Genomic DNA, 17,195 nt, shown 5'->3' on the forward strand with positions numbered 1-17,195 from the left:
TTTACACAATTCCTTATACTAGAGAAAGGAGGTTTCGAGATAACATGCCTAAACATAGACATATTCTACACATATATCTGCTAATCTTAACCTCTTTAAAAACAACAAGATGTCAATACATAAACCAAAATAGCTATCAAGGAATCCTGCAACTTAATCCAATTCCAGACTATAGGCGTATCAGCTCAAAAGAAAGACTTTGCCTCCTTGCTATCTACTGCATTTTCCAAGCATCCATTATGATTAAAGTTGTACCCCAAGAACATTACTCTCATGCAAATCAAGAATCCAACAAAAAGCAAAGAAAGGGTGTTAATCATCAATGTATTGATTTTAAACATTCATATACATTAATACACCAATCAGAATAAGAGAAATTTGACTTTAGAAATTTATAACTTACCCATGCCCACGCCTTTACTTGGGCCAAAGCAAAAATTTCAACAGGATCCAACACTGCATTATTGAAAATTATCCTATTCCTATGATTCCAAATTCCCCAAATAATAGAAATCCACATGCATTTCCAAACACAATTTTCCAAGTATTGATGTTTTTGAATTGGTTATGTTTAATGTAGTGGTGTAGTTGTTTGATGTTTGGATAGGTTTTGAAATGGACAAATATTGATGTTTAATGTTTGGATAAGTTTTGAAATGGACAAAAATTGATGTTTGATATTTTATTTTAATTGAATTTTTGATGTTTTACTATGTTTGATTGAAATAGAAGAAAAGAATATTGAGGTTTAATGTTTTATATAATAGAATTTTTTTTATTCAATTATAATCAATTTATATTCAATTCTTTTATAATTATTGAATTTTATTATTCAATTTTTTCAGTAACCATGCAAAAAGTAACTTGCTATGTTTTTTCATTATTTTTCAAATTTTCTTTTTTCTTAACTTGATTAATTGATTTTCTTTCGTTGGTACTTGCTCGTCCATAAAGATATACGAAATTAATATTCTACTTTAGGAGATATTTTAATTAAAATTAAGAAAAATCAAATTTCTAAGCGTCTAATAAAAACTACAAATTTACTAAATTTAGTAAATTTTTGCCACTCAAGAAAGAATAAGAGTACTCAAATTTAAAAAATGGTAAAAGCTAGAAAAAAGTACGGAAGTGTAATTTTTTTTAATGTTTTTTCATTTTTAATAATTTATTCATTTCCTTTCCAAAAAGCAATTTAAATATTGCTATGAATAGTGAACTAAAAAAAGCTTATATAACATTTAAGAAAATAAAATGTATTAGAAACACAAAAAATATAAAAAAAATCACACTTTTTTTATGAAAAAAAATTATTAATATCCACCCAATAATTTTAATATTTAATAGTTTTAATAAATTTATATAATTTTAAGTATCTTTTTCTTTTTGAAATTTTACTTATATTAAGTAGATGATGTAGGTTGCTGAAAAAAAGTGAGAGTAGAGGTAGATACTAATATTAATAGGTTTCACTAACAAGTAATATGTAAATAAAAAATTTTGAATTTTACTTACATGATCATATGTGGGTAAATATATTTTTGATTTTATCAACTTAATAGTATATGTAAGTAAAAGTGTGTATATGTACAGATTTTTTTTTAGTGTTTTATTTTAAAATTTGCAGTGACTCCATCATATTTCTTATATTTTGTTTTAATTATTGATTTAACTTTTTTTCTTTCTAAATTTTAAAATCACATGATTTTAAAATTATATTCTTCATTTAATTAATATGAAGAGAGCACTAGAAATGGTTATTGTAACTAAAGGAATAAATTTATTTAAGTGAAAAAACCTTAAATAACTACTATTAAATATATATATATATATTTATTTTTTTTTGTCTTACTATCAAGATTGCTTTTATACCTAAAGTAAAAACTTATTCCTTTATCTTATTTTTTTTATTTAAAACAACTAGCCATTACAATACCTTATACTTTCACAACTTACATGACTATTATATAATATATAGTAATAATATTATCAATGTATAATTATTAATGTTGATAATTATATAAGTTATATAAAGTTATTTATTGAATAATAGTAAGTATATATGAGAGATTGGTTGTCCTTTAAGTTTTCATTATGGTAATTTTTACTTTTATAACAATTTGTTAGACTATTTTATTCTTTAACTATTTTAAAAGTTATGAATACTCTCTGAATTTTTTTCATATCAAATTAATAATATGAATTATTGAAAAGAATAAAATTATTAAAATTAAATTTAATATTTAAAAAAATGAGTTTACATGAACAGAGAAGAGAGGAGAAAATCCTCATCTCAGCGAAGCCATGGCAGCGACCAGTTCTTTCTCTCTGCTAAGGTACGCTTCCTCTTTCGCTTTCATTTTCTCTCATTTTCGTGTAATCCCTTTGGTTTCTCTTCGAATTCGTTGCAGGAGCTGCGCGCCACTGAAACTAGCAACACCTTTCGCTCGCAAAGCCTCCAACTTCAATCTCCTTCTCCCTCTTCAACAACGCAGGTTTCAGTTTCTTTCCTCACTTTTCTGATCGTTTAAGCACCTTCTCTTAATTTCTGAAATGACAGCAAAGGCTTATCGCTGAACGAACTTTCAATTTTTATAATTATCTACTTCTCATTTACCCATCTTAAATTGTAGTTTGCAATTTTTTTCAAATCTTAACAGAGAAAGAATGTGACTGCATTAGTCATTTATGAAAATAGGAATTAAAAGTTTAAAAAATGTTTTGTGAAACTAAACCTTTAGAAGAAGGCCTACGGACCTAATTATTGTTATAATTTGACTAGCCTCTTAGCCCCATAATCATAAGTTTAATATCTGGATCTTATAAAACCTAAAAAAGTTTTTTTTTTGCCTTAAAAATATTTATTTTTGTCAACAGTCAAATATAAGATTATTAAAAGTCTGAGTCTTAAAGATTCTTGCTAAAAATTGCGAGGAGATCTTAAATATGATATGATATTATAAGAGCTACAAAAAGAGAATTAAGACTTTTTGGAATGACTCTTGCAATACAGAAAAGAATATGTGGAGTCGGATAAAGTATTTGATGTGATGTGATACTTACGGGTTGAGGTTCTCCCACCTAATGGACTAGTTATTTGTGTTGAACTCTCCTCTTGTACTAAGTCTTAACAGTTTTTTTAAAGGATATATATATATATATATGTTATGATTGGCATTGTTACAAATGTTTGGGATTCATCTGTTATTAGTAAGACTTAAAATCGAGTGTTTCTGTTGATTTGAAATATACATGTTTGATTTCATCTTATGCAAAATCTTGATTTCATCTTATTAGTGACTGTACTCTGGGTGTGTACTTGCTCTGTGATCTATAGGTGTTTTTTGACATCTTGCTTAGTTGTTACAGGTTGGGCTTTAGTACTCATGCCACGAACAATGAAGAGGCTGCTGCAAAAGCAGCTGCTGTTAATTTTGACAGTGAAGCTCCTACAATGTAACAGCCTTTTCACCTGTAGCATAATTTTTTTATTATGGTTTTCCCCTTATTCATGGATGTATAGTTTATATTGTCATGATTATTGATTAAACTCAAATACAACTGAATGCAAATTTCACTGCATGATATTAATTTTCCAAAAAGATTCCACTAATATTGAACTTTTATCCCTTCGTCTTACTCTAAGAATCATGTTAAAGATGACATTGGTTTTACATTCAAGGAGTTCACTGGGATGTAAAGATTTTAAATCTCAATAATGCAGGTTTCCCTTGCAAATGATAACTGTGATAGTCAATATGAATTTCAGGAACTGGTAATTATAATCAGTGAAGTATGGCTGGAACCCTTTTGGGCTTCATACTATATTCGAGATCTGCATTTCTTGATATTTCTGGACTCACTGGCACACATACATGCACAGATGCATGCAAACTTATAATTGCTTAATCTTTTTGTTGTGTTTCTTGTTTTTGTGTAATTTTGTGATCTCCATTTCCTTTCCAGATTTGATAAGATCATAAATAAGGAAATCCCTTCGAGTATTGTATACGAGGATGAAAAGGTTCTAGCATTTCGAGATATTAATCCACAGGCTCCAGTTCATGTTCTAGTCATTCCAAAATTTAGAGATGGATTAACACAACTTGGGAAGGTCAATAATCGCCCTTTTTCTATGTGTACACTGACAAAAAGTTTTACACGATTATTCTTTTCAGTGGTTCTTTTGCTTTTCCCCCTGTTCTGGCTACTAACATCAAGAAAAATTACAAGGATTTATTATATATATAACTTCCTGTATAGTATTTAGGTGAATAGATTTTTGGAAAAAAATCTAATTTCTCATGAAAGTTAGTTTACTGAAATTGTAATGTCTTTTAAGATGTTTTTGCGGAGACTTGCAAATGGAAGATAAGAAGCATCATTGAAAATAGCTGAATATAGAACTTATAAGTGAGATCCCATGACAAGTCTTGATGAATTGAAATTCAGTAATTTCACATGCTTGTCTAGGAGGAAAACTAATATGAATTTAAACAGAACAAATACTGATTTTAGGTACTCTGAATATGTTGGTTTTGAATTTGTGAAGCATCTCATCCATAATGACCAGATTGCCTTATTTTCCTATTTGTCTCATGGTAGTCTAATTTTGAATATACTTTCACATTATAGAGCCCCTAAAAGTTACATTTTGATTCAAATTTTCTTATTTTCAATCTTTAATTAATATTATTTTCTTGCTGGTTGTCGGGTTTTTGGTTAATTTTGATCATTGAGTTATTTGGATGTCTCATTAGATGGCAATATTACACTGTTTTTTTTATGATCTGATTTGACGATTTTAAAGAACCTCTAGTGTTTATATGCCAACAAAGGAGCAAATTTTTCTTTAAGGCCACTCCACCACTGTAGGATATTTCCCGATCTCTCTCTTTGCAGCAAGGAAAAATTGAGTTCTTTTTACGTGATATATAAAATCTCCTTTTACAGGCTGATAGTAGACACGGGGAAATATTGGGTCAACTTCTCTATGCTGCAAAAATAGTAGCTGAGAAAGAAGGCATCGTTGATGGATTTCGCGTTGTCATCAACAATGGTCCAAGTGCCTGTAAGCTAGTTTCTGGTTAACAATGTCTGATTATTTTCACTTGCTTATAGTGGTGCAACAACCTACTAACTTCCTCTTCTCACATTTTTTTTTTGATTAGGTCAATCTGTGTATCATCTGCACTTGCATGTATTAGGTGGGAGACAGATGAATTGGCCACCGGGTTGAATTCTTGTAAATTATAACTTTGAAAATTTCTGATGAATCTCTTGGATATTTCTACTCCTAGAGTTGTAATTTCTGACCCACTTATAAATAATATAGGAACAAGTAATCCTTCAGTTTCTGGTTAACTGATTATTCAGCGGAAGCTTATCTGTAATTAAATAGAAATGGTGAAATACTCGTTAGTTTTTACTAGGAAAACCCAACCTTTTTATGTCTCGAAATCTCATTTTGAAGTAGGAAACTTTTTCTTAAACAATTTTAAGTTAAAAATAATTTTGGTGCTATACATGTCGCATTTTTTAATTTGGAACTTCTAATAAAAAGGTTTTAATTTACTCTATATTTGTAATTTTTCTTTTGTTCCTATTATTCGTTGTTCTCAAATACTGTGAAATTAACGTGAAGTTATTATGAAGTATAAAAATAAATTTAGAATTTATGGTTAAAATTAGTTATGGTTTGTGAAATTTGGGAGGTGATCCGTGAGAAAGTAGTAAGTGCAGTTACTTTATTATCAACATGAAGGCATTTCCAAATTGTTATTCTTTCTTAACTTTATTGAGAAAGACCTGAACTTTATGTTTTTGTATATATATTTATTCTAATGGTTTAAAATCAATTTTTCAAAACAGCTAGCTGCCTTTTCTGACTGAAAATCAATTCTTCAATCATTAATTTTCTCAAAATAAATTCTAACGCGCTGAATGACTTTTTCATATTTGCTTTGTTGACTCTAAAGAAAACCTTCGCATTTAAACCTTAAAAATAGAAAAAAAATTATGGAATTTTTTTCCTTTGATATCTAAGAGTTTTAGTTATAACCTTTTCAAAAAGAAATATTACTTTCTTACGCTTTCTCTTCTTTTTTAGCTTATACCCCCTCTTTTTCTCTGATTTTATAAAATAATGTAGAGAGAGGTATGACAATGAGAAAGATCAAACTCTATTTTTTATTGATATCATTTTCTTACTTATATTTTTGTGTTTTTATTTTAAGTGTTTTCTTAATTGGACACAAACAACTTATAAAATTACTTGTATAAATATTATTTTTGAAATTTTTTAAAGTAATATAAATTTAGAATAAATTTGCAGAAATTAAAGCAAAATTTTACAAATCATACAAGAGAAAATTCTTTGAATGTACCAATTTTTGAAAAAAATTCCAAAAAACTTTTTATTACCTATTACCTGCCGTTGACAAACGAATAAATTAACATTTTAATTACATTTGATTTATTTTTTAATTTAAAATATTATTATAATGGTTTCTCAAGTTTATGTCTTTTAAATTTTGGATGTGAACAAAATCTTTTCCTTTCATTTATAACCCATTCTTCCTACAAGTATGTTTTGTGACTCAAGATTATTATTACCAGTGGCATAGACAAGACTTTGGCCACATGAAACCGCGTCTTACTTTACAACCTGCTTAAGCAGTTTCCTCTTTCCTTGTCTCAACAATACTGTTTCTCGTTCTTCTTCTTCATCATCATTCATTCACCTTTACTATTTCCACATAAAAAAGTGGCCAAGCACTATCACTTCTCATGCAACTAATTACAAAAGGCTTCTCCTGAGACGTCTAGAATCTTCTGTTTGCTCACTAAAAGAGTCTCACGATCCTCATCACCATGATCACAAATGATTTTTTTTCAACATGAAGCTTAGCTTACTTCCAAGTGCAATTTTTATTTTTCTATTTGCTTCAAATCAAGGTACTTTATTTTCATTTTCCACTTCTAAAGTAGAAACTTAGTGACCTTTCAACGGTGTTTGGCAACATTTCCTGTAATCTGCTGGATCACGAAATAGGGGCCATCTGAACTCCACAATTTGGCAAGTTCGTTTGGTCTCTGGCCCTTTTGTGGTACTTGTTCATGTAAGTTTCCTAAATCCTTTCTGCATAGGGTTTAACAGATGTTGTTAGACTCTACATTGTTGCAAAAAAAAAAAACTTTGATTTTAATTGTTTAAATATGATTCATTTCCCAAGATAAAGTAAAAGTTATGAATTATTGGATAAGCATAATTAGAAACATGACTTTCATACTTTTTAGTACATAACCAATTATGAAGATAACAAAACTGTTTTGGGAGAAACTATATTGTTTCAAATCTTAATTCAACCTCGTAAAACCAAAACCAACTTATAAGGTGAGAGGTTTGCATTGAATTATATAATATGAAATGTTAATCTCTAATTGTGGGATTTCCAACATACAAATTTTCTTGTTCTTGAGTAGTACATAAACTAACTTTACTAAGTGTGTTCTTGAGCATATTCTAATGCTCAATCTGCTTTGCTACTGGAACTTGTTTAACTCGTGTGCTGAGGGTGAAAGTTGTTGTTTTGTTTCCCTTGAAAATGTACAAAGAATGTGGAACCTTGAGTATTTAGAAGTCAAAGACTAATTTTTTGCCTAGACTAGTCAACCCCTTTTCTGCTTTTGGATCCAGCTTCATTACTAGTTATTTAGCAATTCCTTATTTTCTGAATGATAGTACTGCAAAGTTTCATAACTGATTTTCTTTTTTCAATTGATATGGGAGGTATGTTTGAGATGTTCTGTAAGAAGTATGAAAATGAAATTATTTTCTTATCCATTATTCATATATCTTCTTTTGCAACTGTGTTCTTGACTTATGTATCAAGTTTAACTATTTCTAGTCCACTGAGTTAGGTCCCCATGGCGCTAACAAACAATATACTATTTGTTTGTAACAGAGGAAAACACAATGTCACTGATGTTATTTTAGATTTATGTTAGCTTTGCTGCTTAGCTTACCTGGACATTGAAGAAGATCATGACAATGCAAATCTCAAGTAAAAAGTTCGATCGAGCACCAAGCATTCGACAGCTGTTTCCACCAAAAAATCCTGAGGAAAGTAATGGATGTGTCATATGCTCTGGTCAGTCCTTCAATCATCAATGTAACACGCAAGAAACCAGAACCCATCAATGCTATGGTTCAAAACCACTTCTGTTAAAAGATGTGGCTCCTAGCCCCAGAAATTCCATATCTTCTGTTTCCAATGCCCTTGAACATACTGTACCTATGCATCAACTAGTTGATCGCTCAGCTACTTCACCAATTTCATCTCATCAAGTTGATTACCAATTGGATATTGACCACATTTGTTCTTCGGAAGCCCCCTCAAGTTCATTTCCTGCCTTTCGTAAGTTCATCATGCTGGCTGTACATTATTAGAAGTTTTGTGCTCCATGATCCATTACTTAAGCATCTTAGGTACTCATTGTTTCTAGTATAGATTTATAAGAATATTGTAGAACTCTGCCAGCTGTGGTAAGGAATTAGTGGTTAAAATGTGTTGATATTCAATGTTTGCATGACAGGAGATAAAATGCCAATGAGTCTTCGGATGTATTTGCCCTTATATAGAGCTGCTTTGAAAGGAGACTGGGAGAAGGCCAATGAGTTCCTAAATTTGCATCCTGGTGCGGAGAATGCCAGGATTTCAAGAGGGTGGGAAACAGCTCTTCATATTTCAGCCGGGGCTCGAGGCACCAAATTTGTGGAGGAACTTGTCAAAAGAATGGAAACTAGAGACTTGGAAATTCAAAATAAAGATAAGAACACTGCACTTTGTTTTGCTGCTGCGTCTGGGGTTACCAAGATAGCTAAGCTAATGGTGGAAAGGAATGGAAACTTACCTAGAATACGAGGTAGTGAAGGGGTGACACCACTTTATATAGCTACATTGCTGGGCCAAAGGGACATGGTTTGGTATCTCTATTCAGTGACCGATAAAGAGATTCTAAAAACAGAAGACTATTTTAGTCTACTAATTGCTGCTATATCCACAGATTTATATGGTAAATTTCGAAAACTGGTTATGAGTCCTTTTAAGAGACTTAGAAGTTGTAGTTAGTCATTCATGAACTTGGTTTCTCAGATTTTGCCTTACATGTTCTGGAGTGTCGACCACAATTAGCAACTTATCATGGCTTGAATGGGGAGACAGCTTTACATGTGTTGGCAAAAAAGACTTCATCATTTAGGAGTGGCACTCAACTGGGCATCTGGGAAAGATGCATCTATCCATGTAGGTATCACAGCATGAAATTGTGAAATTGTTACATTTTATGAGATCTTCTTACCTTATGCTTTGAATGTCATCTTTATAAAGTCCTTATATAGAAAGATTGTTAGGTCTGGCTAAACACTATACATCTAGATGAAGTGTTAATACCTATAAAAGAAAATGAGACCAATAAGAAGTTCATTTTTTTTTTTCAAAGGATGACTTGTTGAAATTTCTTTTTGAAGGGATCCAAGTCAAACTAGCAACTGAGTACAAATGCCAGTCAAACAACTCGCTATCCCAGGCTCCTTCAACTTTTCAAGGTATGTTAATTTTTTCTGCTGCAAAATATAAGGAGCATCATCCATAAAGAAATGAGCTTTCACATTCAGAGGAAGCTTTAGACTTCGTTAAGTTTTTTTTTATCACATTTATGATACATCATTAGAAAGATGATTGTTAAATTAAGATAGCTTAAAACATATAAACATAGAAAAAAACCATAACATGAAAAGAGAAGAGTGATGAAGAGAAACAAAACAATTTTTTTATTTTCTGCCTAACCACATCGTATTTCATACTCTAAATTATATTTAAGGCCACATACATTAGAAATGACAGTCCATCATCATTCTCATACATGCTGTCAGCAAAATATCATATACCCACTGCATTTAGAGTACAAATCTGTCCAAAATCAAAGTAAATGTATGCCAAAACATTACCACTTACAAACAAACTCACTGAAATAAGTAAACATAATTAAAATAGTAAAAAAAGAAGATTTTTGCAGCCCATTAATTTAACAATGATCTGACACAATCATTCTCAAACCTCTTTCAGTAATGACATTAAAAAACAAAACCAAAATCTTGCAGGGAATGGATTAATATGATCAATATAAAGACATCAACAATGGTATTTCCGTGGTCACCAACAAACATGAATATTCAACATAAATGATATATTGCTTCTCCATTATGTCTATGTAACCAGGATATTTGTCTTGTGATTCATTATTAAACTATGTATTATTGGATTGAAGTTGCAGACCTATTGGTGAATGGACTCTGTCGTGCTGTAAAATATCTTGGTATGCTGCCAGCCTGATTGTCTCACTATAGTTGTTTTTACTTGAGCTAATTTGCTGTACTTATAGTGCCAGGATTTGAAACCGTTCAGAAGAAAAAGATATTGAACTCTCAGGCTTTAAAGTTAGTGCAACATCTTTGGGAACTAGTAGAGTCATCAGACGAAATGCACTATGGAGACTTAATTAAAAGCCCTTTGTCACGGCCCCTATTTATTGCTGCTGAATTTGGAATACCTGAGATTGTAACTGAGCTTCTTTACTCATATCCCGATCTACTTTGGAAAGTTGACAGCCAAAATAGAAGTCTTTTTCACATTGCAATCATGTATCGCCAGGAAAAAATATTTAACCTGATTTATAACATAGGGGCACATAAGGATCTGATAACTTCTTATAGAGACAATAACAATCACAACATACTGCATTTGGCTGGAAAATTGGCACCTTCAGATCAACTTCATGTTGTATCTGGTGCAGCACTGCAGATGCAAAGGGAATTATTGTGGTTCAAGGTCATTGTTGAATCCTCATTCTGGATTCTGCTTTCTCAGTTTGGTTGCTCATTGAGTACTTAAGGTTGTTTTGAAACATTTCATTTCTTAAATTTTCAGGAGGTGGAAAAGATCATACAGCCTCTATTGAAGGAGATTAAGGATTCTGAAGGTAGAACGCCTCAAATGCTATTTACCGAGGAACACAAGGGGTTGGCCAAAGAAGGAGAAAAATGGCTGAAGAACACTGCGTCATCATGCATGCTAGTTTCAACTCTTATTACCACTGTGATGTTTGCAGCATTATTTACGGTACCAGGTGGGAACAACAACAGTAATGGATATCCTATTTTTATGCGCACTACATCCTTCAAAGTTTTTGCTCTCTCAGATGCTCTTGGATTATTCTCCTCAGTAGTATCTATATTGATGTTTTTGTCAATACTCACCTCAAGGTATGCACAGGAGGATTTCCTTGTGTCACTGCCAAAAAGGTTGAGTGTTGGCATTGCGACCCTTTTCTTCTCCATCATTACAATGCTCATAGCTTTTGGTGCAACCTTTTTCATCGTACTTGGCCATCAATTGGCATGGATTGTCATTCCAATAACCCTTGTTGCATGTATCCCAGCAATATTGTTTGCCTTTTTACAGTTTCCTCTTCTTGTTGATACAATCTCTTGTACATATGGAGCTGGTGTATTTGCTCGTTGAGGAAATTAGGTAAATACTATTCATCCTAGGTGATTAGCTAGAGTGTGAATTTTCATTTTGGTTTTGAAATTTTGATGACTCAATTCCTGATATACCAGCAGATTTTCTCATAGCGTTTCTCCAGAATTGCACCTTAGTCTCCTTTTTTGTACTTAGCAAATGCATTTTTGTAACTCTCTGTGGATTGATGTCGCACACGTGTAAGTTCTACATTGTAGAACACAGGGATCACAATCTGTCCATATTTCTCTTTGCATTCAAGTTTTGTCACAAGTTCTTCTTGTTGGTGTTGAGGGAATAAAACAGAGCAAGATATTTGTGAACAGAAAATATATATTTTATTTCACTGTTCTTTTTCAAATAAGAATACAATCTTTCTAAATAGTCTTACAATAGACTTCTCAAATTCTACCTTCTCTCTCATAAAACCTATACTATAATTTACATTTAAATCATAGTATAAATGATTTTCAAAACTAGAATTAAAGATAATAATTATTGTCTATTCAGATGCTAAAATAAAACTGATGACGGCTGAAGGCTTTGAGTTTAATGCTAACAAATTCCCCCTTAAACTCAAACCTTCCATATTATTCACTCAGATTGTTGCTTTTCTGATTGTCATCGCTCACACTGCCTCCAATATTTTCTTTCACTGCATCAATCCGTGCAGAATTTTGAATTGAATTACTTTTAATTTTCCAAACAAAATCTTCTCCACTTTCACCCTTTGAATTAAAAGGATTTAAGAAAGACTTTGACTTCAATGAGCTTCGAAGATAATGATTATACCATATTTCTCTTTCAGATGATGTCTTAACACCATTCCATTTATGGTCTTCTCCTAAGTCAAAACCATTATTTTCAAGTAAAACACATGAACCAAAAGGGGCTTTTAATTTGAATTGTAATTCATTCACCTTTTCTTTTTGTGCCAAAAGCAACAAATGGAGTTCTTCAACTTGATTGACTCTACTTTCCTTGTCTTTCTCCATATCAACATATTTTTCTTCCAATTTTGTAAACCTTTTTTCCAAGTTATCAAATTTTGCTTCAACACTCTCCAATAATTTTCCCATACTGAGAATATTATTCTTCAAGTCAGGTACATAAATTTCTGTGACATTTTCTTTGGATTTAAAGGCAATGTGCTCCTCCTCCATTGGATTGAGAGCAAAACTTTTTCCCTTCATTTCAACTTTAAACAAATCTCTGCCATCAACATCTTTGATTAAACAATGTTTATTTTCAAACATCACCTTATAGCCTTTTTCCAACAATTGACCAACACTCAAAAGATTTTGATCAATCTCTGGCACAAAAAGAACATCTGTAATGATTTTTATACCTTTATAGCTTGTGATAGCTATTGTGCCTTTTCCTTTTACTGCCAGGTGTTCACCATTTCCAATCCTCACCCTTTTAACATCAGTAGTTCTCAATTCCTTGAAGAGTTCCTTGTCATGTGTCATGTGGTTGGTGCAGCCACTGTCAATTAACCAAGATGCACTTGAAATATTGCTGCAAAAACCAGTTGCAACGAAAAGCACATCCTCCTCCTCATTTTCAATTTGAGCATCTACATCTTGTTGCTCACTTTGGTTTCTACAAATAATTGCTTCATGTCCAAGTTGATTGCACTTGTTGCACTTAGTATCAGGGTCTTCTCCAACACTTAAACGGTGGATGACCTAACTTGTTGCAATGCTTACAAGGAGGATAATTTCTACCTTTGTTTCTCCAGCCACCTTCATGTTTGACTAGTAAGGCTCCTTCTATTGCTCCATCTTGTCTCATGGCTCTCCTTTGTTCTTGTGCTTGTAAAGCATTTAAGAGCTCTGCAAGAGAAATCTTTGATAGGTCCTTTGTGTTCTCCAGGGTTGTTATGGTGGCTTCAAACCTCTCTGGAACTGTTACAAACAGTTTTTCCACAATTTTTGAATCTTTAAACACAGATCCAAGCAACCTCACTTTGTTGGCAATGGTTAGAAGTCTGTCTGAGTACTCTTTTATGGATTCCGACTCCTTCATTTTCTGCAATTCAAACTCTCTGATTAGATTCAGGGCTTGCATTCCCCGAATCCTCTCATCACCTTCATATTCTGCCTTGAGGTAATCCCAGATTTCTTTTGCTGACTTCAAGGTCATTATCCTTGTGAATACCATAGGAGATACAGCTGCAAATAGGCATGCTTTTGCCTTTGATCTCTTCATCTTTTTATCTTTCTGTGATTTTATTTGTGCCACCGTAGGGTTTTCTGGAAGGGACTGAATTTCATAGTCCTCTTCTACTAACCTCACAGATCCCTCAAGAAAATAGCTCCGATACCAATTGTTGGTGTTGAGGGAATAAAACAGAGCAAGATATTTGTGAACAGAAAATATATATTTTATTTCACTGTTATTTTTCAAATAAGAATACAATCTCTCTAAATAGTCTTACAATAGACTTCTCAAATTCTACCTTCTCTCTCATAAAACCTATACTATAATTTACATTTAAATCATAGTATAAATGACTTTCAAAACTAGAATTAATGATAATAATTATTGTCTATTCAGATGCTAAAATAAAATTGATGACGGTTGAAGCCTTTGAGTTTAATGCTAACACAGTTTAAGAAGCAATTTCATTGAAAGCACCACAAATAAAGACAAAAAGAATCAATTGTTTATACCTTCAAAAACTGCACCTACATGTTCACACAGCCAACTTGCCACCATAGCTGTTGACTTGGTCCCATAAGAAAGATAAGTGAAAGGGCCAAACACCCACTGACTACTGCTACAAGACTATTTGTCTCCGTGGCTGCAGGCAGCATGCTGGTCATTTAACAGACTTAGGCTTAAAGCCCATGCATCCATGCATGGATATCTTAACCACGAAAAAGATTATTTATTATTATTATTATTATTATTATTATTATTATTCATTAATTTTAATGATTCATAACAATATAAAATTTATTTCAAGAAATATGATAATTTATTGTGAGTTTGAGATATCAGGTTTAGTTATTTATTAATGAATTTATTTTCATTATTTTTCTTTTATTTTTTTTGTTTGTACCTCATGTGTATGCTCTTTTTCCTCCATCAACTCTCTCAAGTGCATTTGCATATATATATATATATATATATATATATATATATATATATATATATATATATATATATATATTCCTCCTTTACAGGTTCAACATTTGATGGCTGTGGTTGGTTATGAGCATTTGTTGCCATAACATGCGTTTCAGAATTTAAGAATGTGGAGTGCCTATACCTCTTTAATTTGTTTCTCTGCTTTTGAATGACAATATGTAAGTGAAAAAGGGTAAAACTCCAATTTGATCTGTGGCAGGATGTATCACAACCCCTTCTAATTTGGATGACAACCACCAAACATACATGTGAACAAAAGAACATGCTCATTGGATCCAACACTTGAGGGATGCCAAAAGAACCCCATATTAATTATTAGGCAATCTGTTCAAGGTCTTCTATCCTATTCAGATGAATACTAAGTCACATGATACAAACAAAATACAATTCTCTATCTGTCTTTGTCACTGCAATTGCGAGATCCACAAGTTGCAGAAAACACTGATGTTGGCCAAATACCACAGACACAATCAGGAATACCAACACAACTTCACTTTCCATCACCATAACAACCACCTGATCAATACTTTGACAATTGTGGACACTCTTTCGCATCAGCACAAGAATAAATTTTAACAATCTATTGGTGTAATGCATTTGCAAAGTATGTACCCTTATGACGTTCCATCTTTTCACTAGCAAGAATCTTATAACCAGCAAGAGACTGATACTTCTTCTGTTCCTTATGTCGATGAGCCTGCGTTGTAAGATCAGCAAAATGTTGATTATGAAGACAACCATACATGATATACAAAGACAACCACGTCACAATCCTCCACGATCACGAAACAGAAGATCTCCACCTTGTGAATCTGGCCACCATCTCAAACTCAGGTCATATTCTTTATCAATAACAGCACACACGTAATATACCATCTTAAAGTTTTGGGTATGCTTGATTCTATTGATTTTAATTGTGGTTTTTGTGTAAGAACATAGTTCTTTTTACCAGCAAGAAACAATGAAAATAAATCCACCCACTTAAGGGTGATACAACCCTCATATTGAGTAAGAAAGGATAAACAGTAATTTTCCACATACATATCAAAAACCATAAAGAAATCAACTACCATAAAGAAATCAACTACTGCCTTTCCCAACACACTACCTATTACAGAAGAAACAAAAAATCAAGAATCAACCTTATAGTGACATTAAATGGAATACATATAAAGAGTTTTAACCACCAGTCAGAACATAGTATGTCCATATGATTACTGTAAAAGTAATATGAACTCACGTTACTAAATTGAATGTTGTAATAATCAATCCAATTCTTATATGAAATATACACATTCTTCCAAATCAAAGATTTCATTGTAAACCACTGGACTAACGTACACAGTTTATCTAAAGTGTCAATCCAACAATGCTCGTCTGTGTACATAATACACTGTCTTTGTCACTTTTACCCTCACCATCTGTTATAGCGATGTAACTTCAAGTTCTCTAGTTGTTGATGGTCCTTCAGATCGACCAAGGATGAAGCAGAAAATGAATCCCAGCTGGGGCGAAGGTGGATCAGAAGAAAGATCAATAACTATACTCAACGATTCAACCGAAAAACTAAACCCTTCTTTCTTTGTTGTCTTATACTCCAACCACTCTGAAACACTGCTTCCTGGATACAAAAAGAGGTTGATAAGTACTGAAATAAAACCAGAGATTGTGAAAGAAGTTATAGAAACAGAAGAAAACAGAGAAGAGTTTTTGCTTTAGGTGAAGGAAGGAAGATTGGAGAAAAACTAACTTCATATTATATATATATATATATATATATATATATATATATAAATAGACAGACAATCAACTTTTTCATTGTTCCTGCTTACGATCAAGTTAGTACTTGGTCTTGAGTAGTTAGTAGTAATAAATGCACGTAACTTTGGATGATGTTGGTCAATCTATTTAGAGGAATGAGTTGGATTCCTATACTTTATAAGTCTGTATTAGAACAGTATTCGTGGTTAACTAACACCATGTATGATTTTGTCTCTAATCCTCCTTTAATCTTGCTATTAGGGTGTTAGAGTGAGGTTTGGTCAATTAGAGTGTTTGAGTGAGGTTTCGTCAATGTAGTTTTTCATGGTCGGGGTCTAACCCGGTGTGTACAATCTTAAAATAAAGATTATCTCTAATATTAACCTATCAAAACAGAGCAAATAGAAAATATGAAATATGATCTTAAAGTATCTTGACAAATCTCAATTACTAACACTTCTCCTTGAGATTTTCTTGGATACTCCAAACTTTGATCTCAGCATTTCAAACTTGTTCTTTGAAAGTCTTTTGTCATGATGTCTACAATCTGATTGTCCGAAATGCAATGCTTCAAGCTGATTTCCTTTGATTTCTAAGCTTCTTTAATGGCATGATGTTTCACTCTGCCGTGCTTATTTCTACCATGCTAGGTAGGATTTTTTACAATTGCACGTGACATATTATCAACCA

General features: G+C 32.1%; 2 protein-coding genes across 13 annotated transcripts; both read left to right on the plus strand.

The window, feature by feature from the left end:
- The first annotated feature begins 2,214 nt into the window (after positions 1–2,214).
- LOC137821342 (14 kDa zinc-binding protein) lies at positions 2,215–5,364 on the plus strand. Of its 2 annotated transcripts, none has more exons than XM_068625890.1 (6): positions 2,215–2,336; positions 2,412–2,495; positions 3,361–3,456; positions 3,967–4,114; positions 4,954–5,071; positions 5,172–5,364. In XM_068625890.1, the coding sequence occupies exons 1-6, from the start codon at positions 2,305–2,307 to the stop codon at positions 5,237–5,239; spliced, it is 546 nt and encodes a 181-aa protein (XP_068481991.1). In that variant the 5' UTR covers positions 2,215–2,304; the 3' UTR covers positions 5,240–5,364. The 2 variants fall into 2 exon arrangements, with proteins under 2 accessions (XP_068481991.1, XP_068481992.1); XM_068625891.1 differs by having other exon boundaries at positions 3,370–3,456.
- Positions 5,365–6,594: 1,230 nt separating this feature from the next.
- On the plus strand, positions 6,595–11,695 carry LOC137821452 (ankyrin repeat-containing protein NPR4-like). 11 transcript variants are annotated; one of them, XM_068626053.1, is made up of 8 exons: positions 6,595–7,121; positions 8,000–8,420; positions 8,599–9,078; positions 9,159–9,308; positions 9,533–9,610; positions 10,339–10,380; positions 10,447–10,892; positions 10,992–11,695. In XM_068626053.1, exons 2-8 carry the CDS (start codon positions 8,048–8,050, stop codon positions 11,583–11,585), a joined length of 2,163 nt encoding a protein of 720 aa, XP_068482154.1. In that variant the 5' UTR covers positions 6,595–7,121; positions 8,000–8,047; the 3' UTR covers positions 11,586–11,695. The 11 variants fall into 11 exon arrangements, with proteins under 11 accessions (XP_068482154.1, XP_068482151.1, XP_068482149.1 ...); XM_068626050.1 differs by having other exon boundaries at positions 6,611–7,121; positions 7,968–8,420; positions 10,333–10,380; XM_068626048.1 differs by having other exon boundaries at positions 6,611–7,121; positions 10,333–10,380.
- Positions 11,696–17,195: the final 5,500 nt, after the last annotated feature.

This window comes from Phaseolus vulgaris, chromosome 9 (genome assembly GCF_000499845.2).
Source record: "Phaseolus vulgaris cultivar G19833 chromosome 9, P. vulgaris v2.0, whole genome shotgun sequence".
Lineage (NCBI taxonomy): Eukaryota > Viridiplantae > Streptophyta > Magnoliopsida > Fabales > Fabaceae > Phaseolus > Phaseolus vulgaris.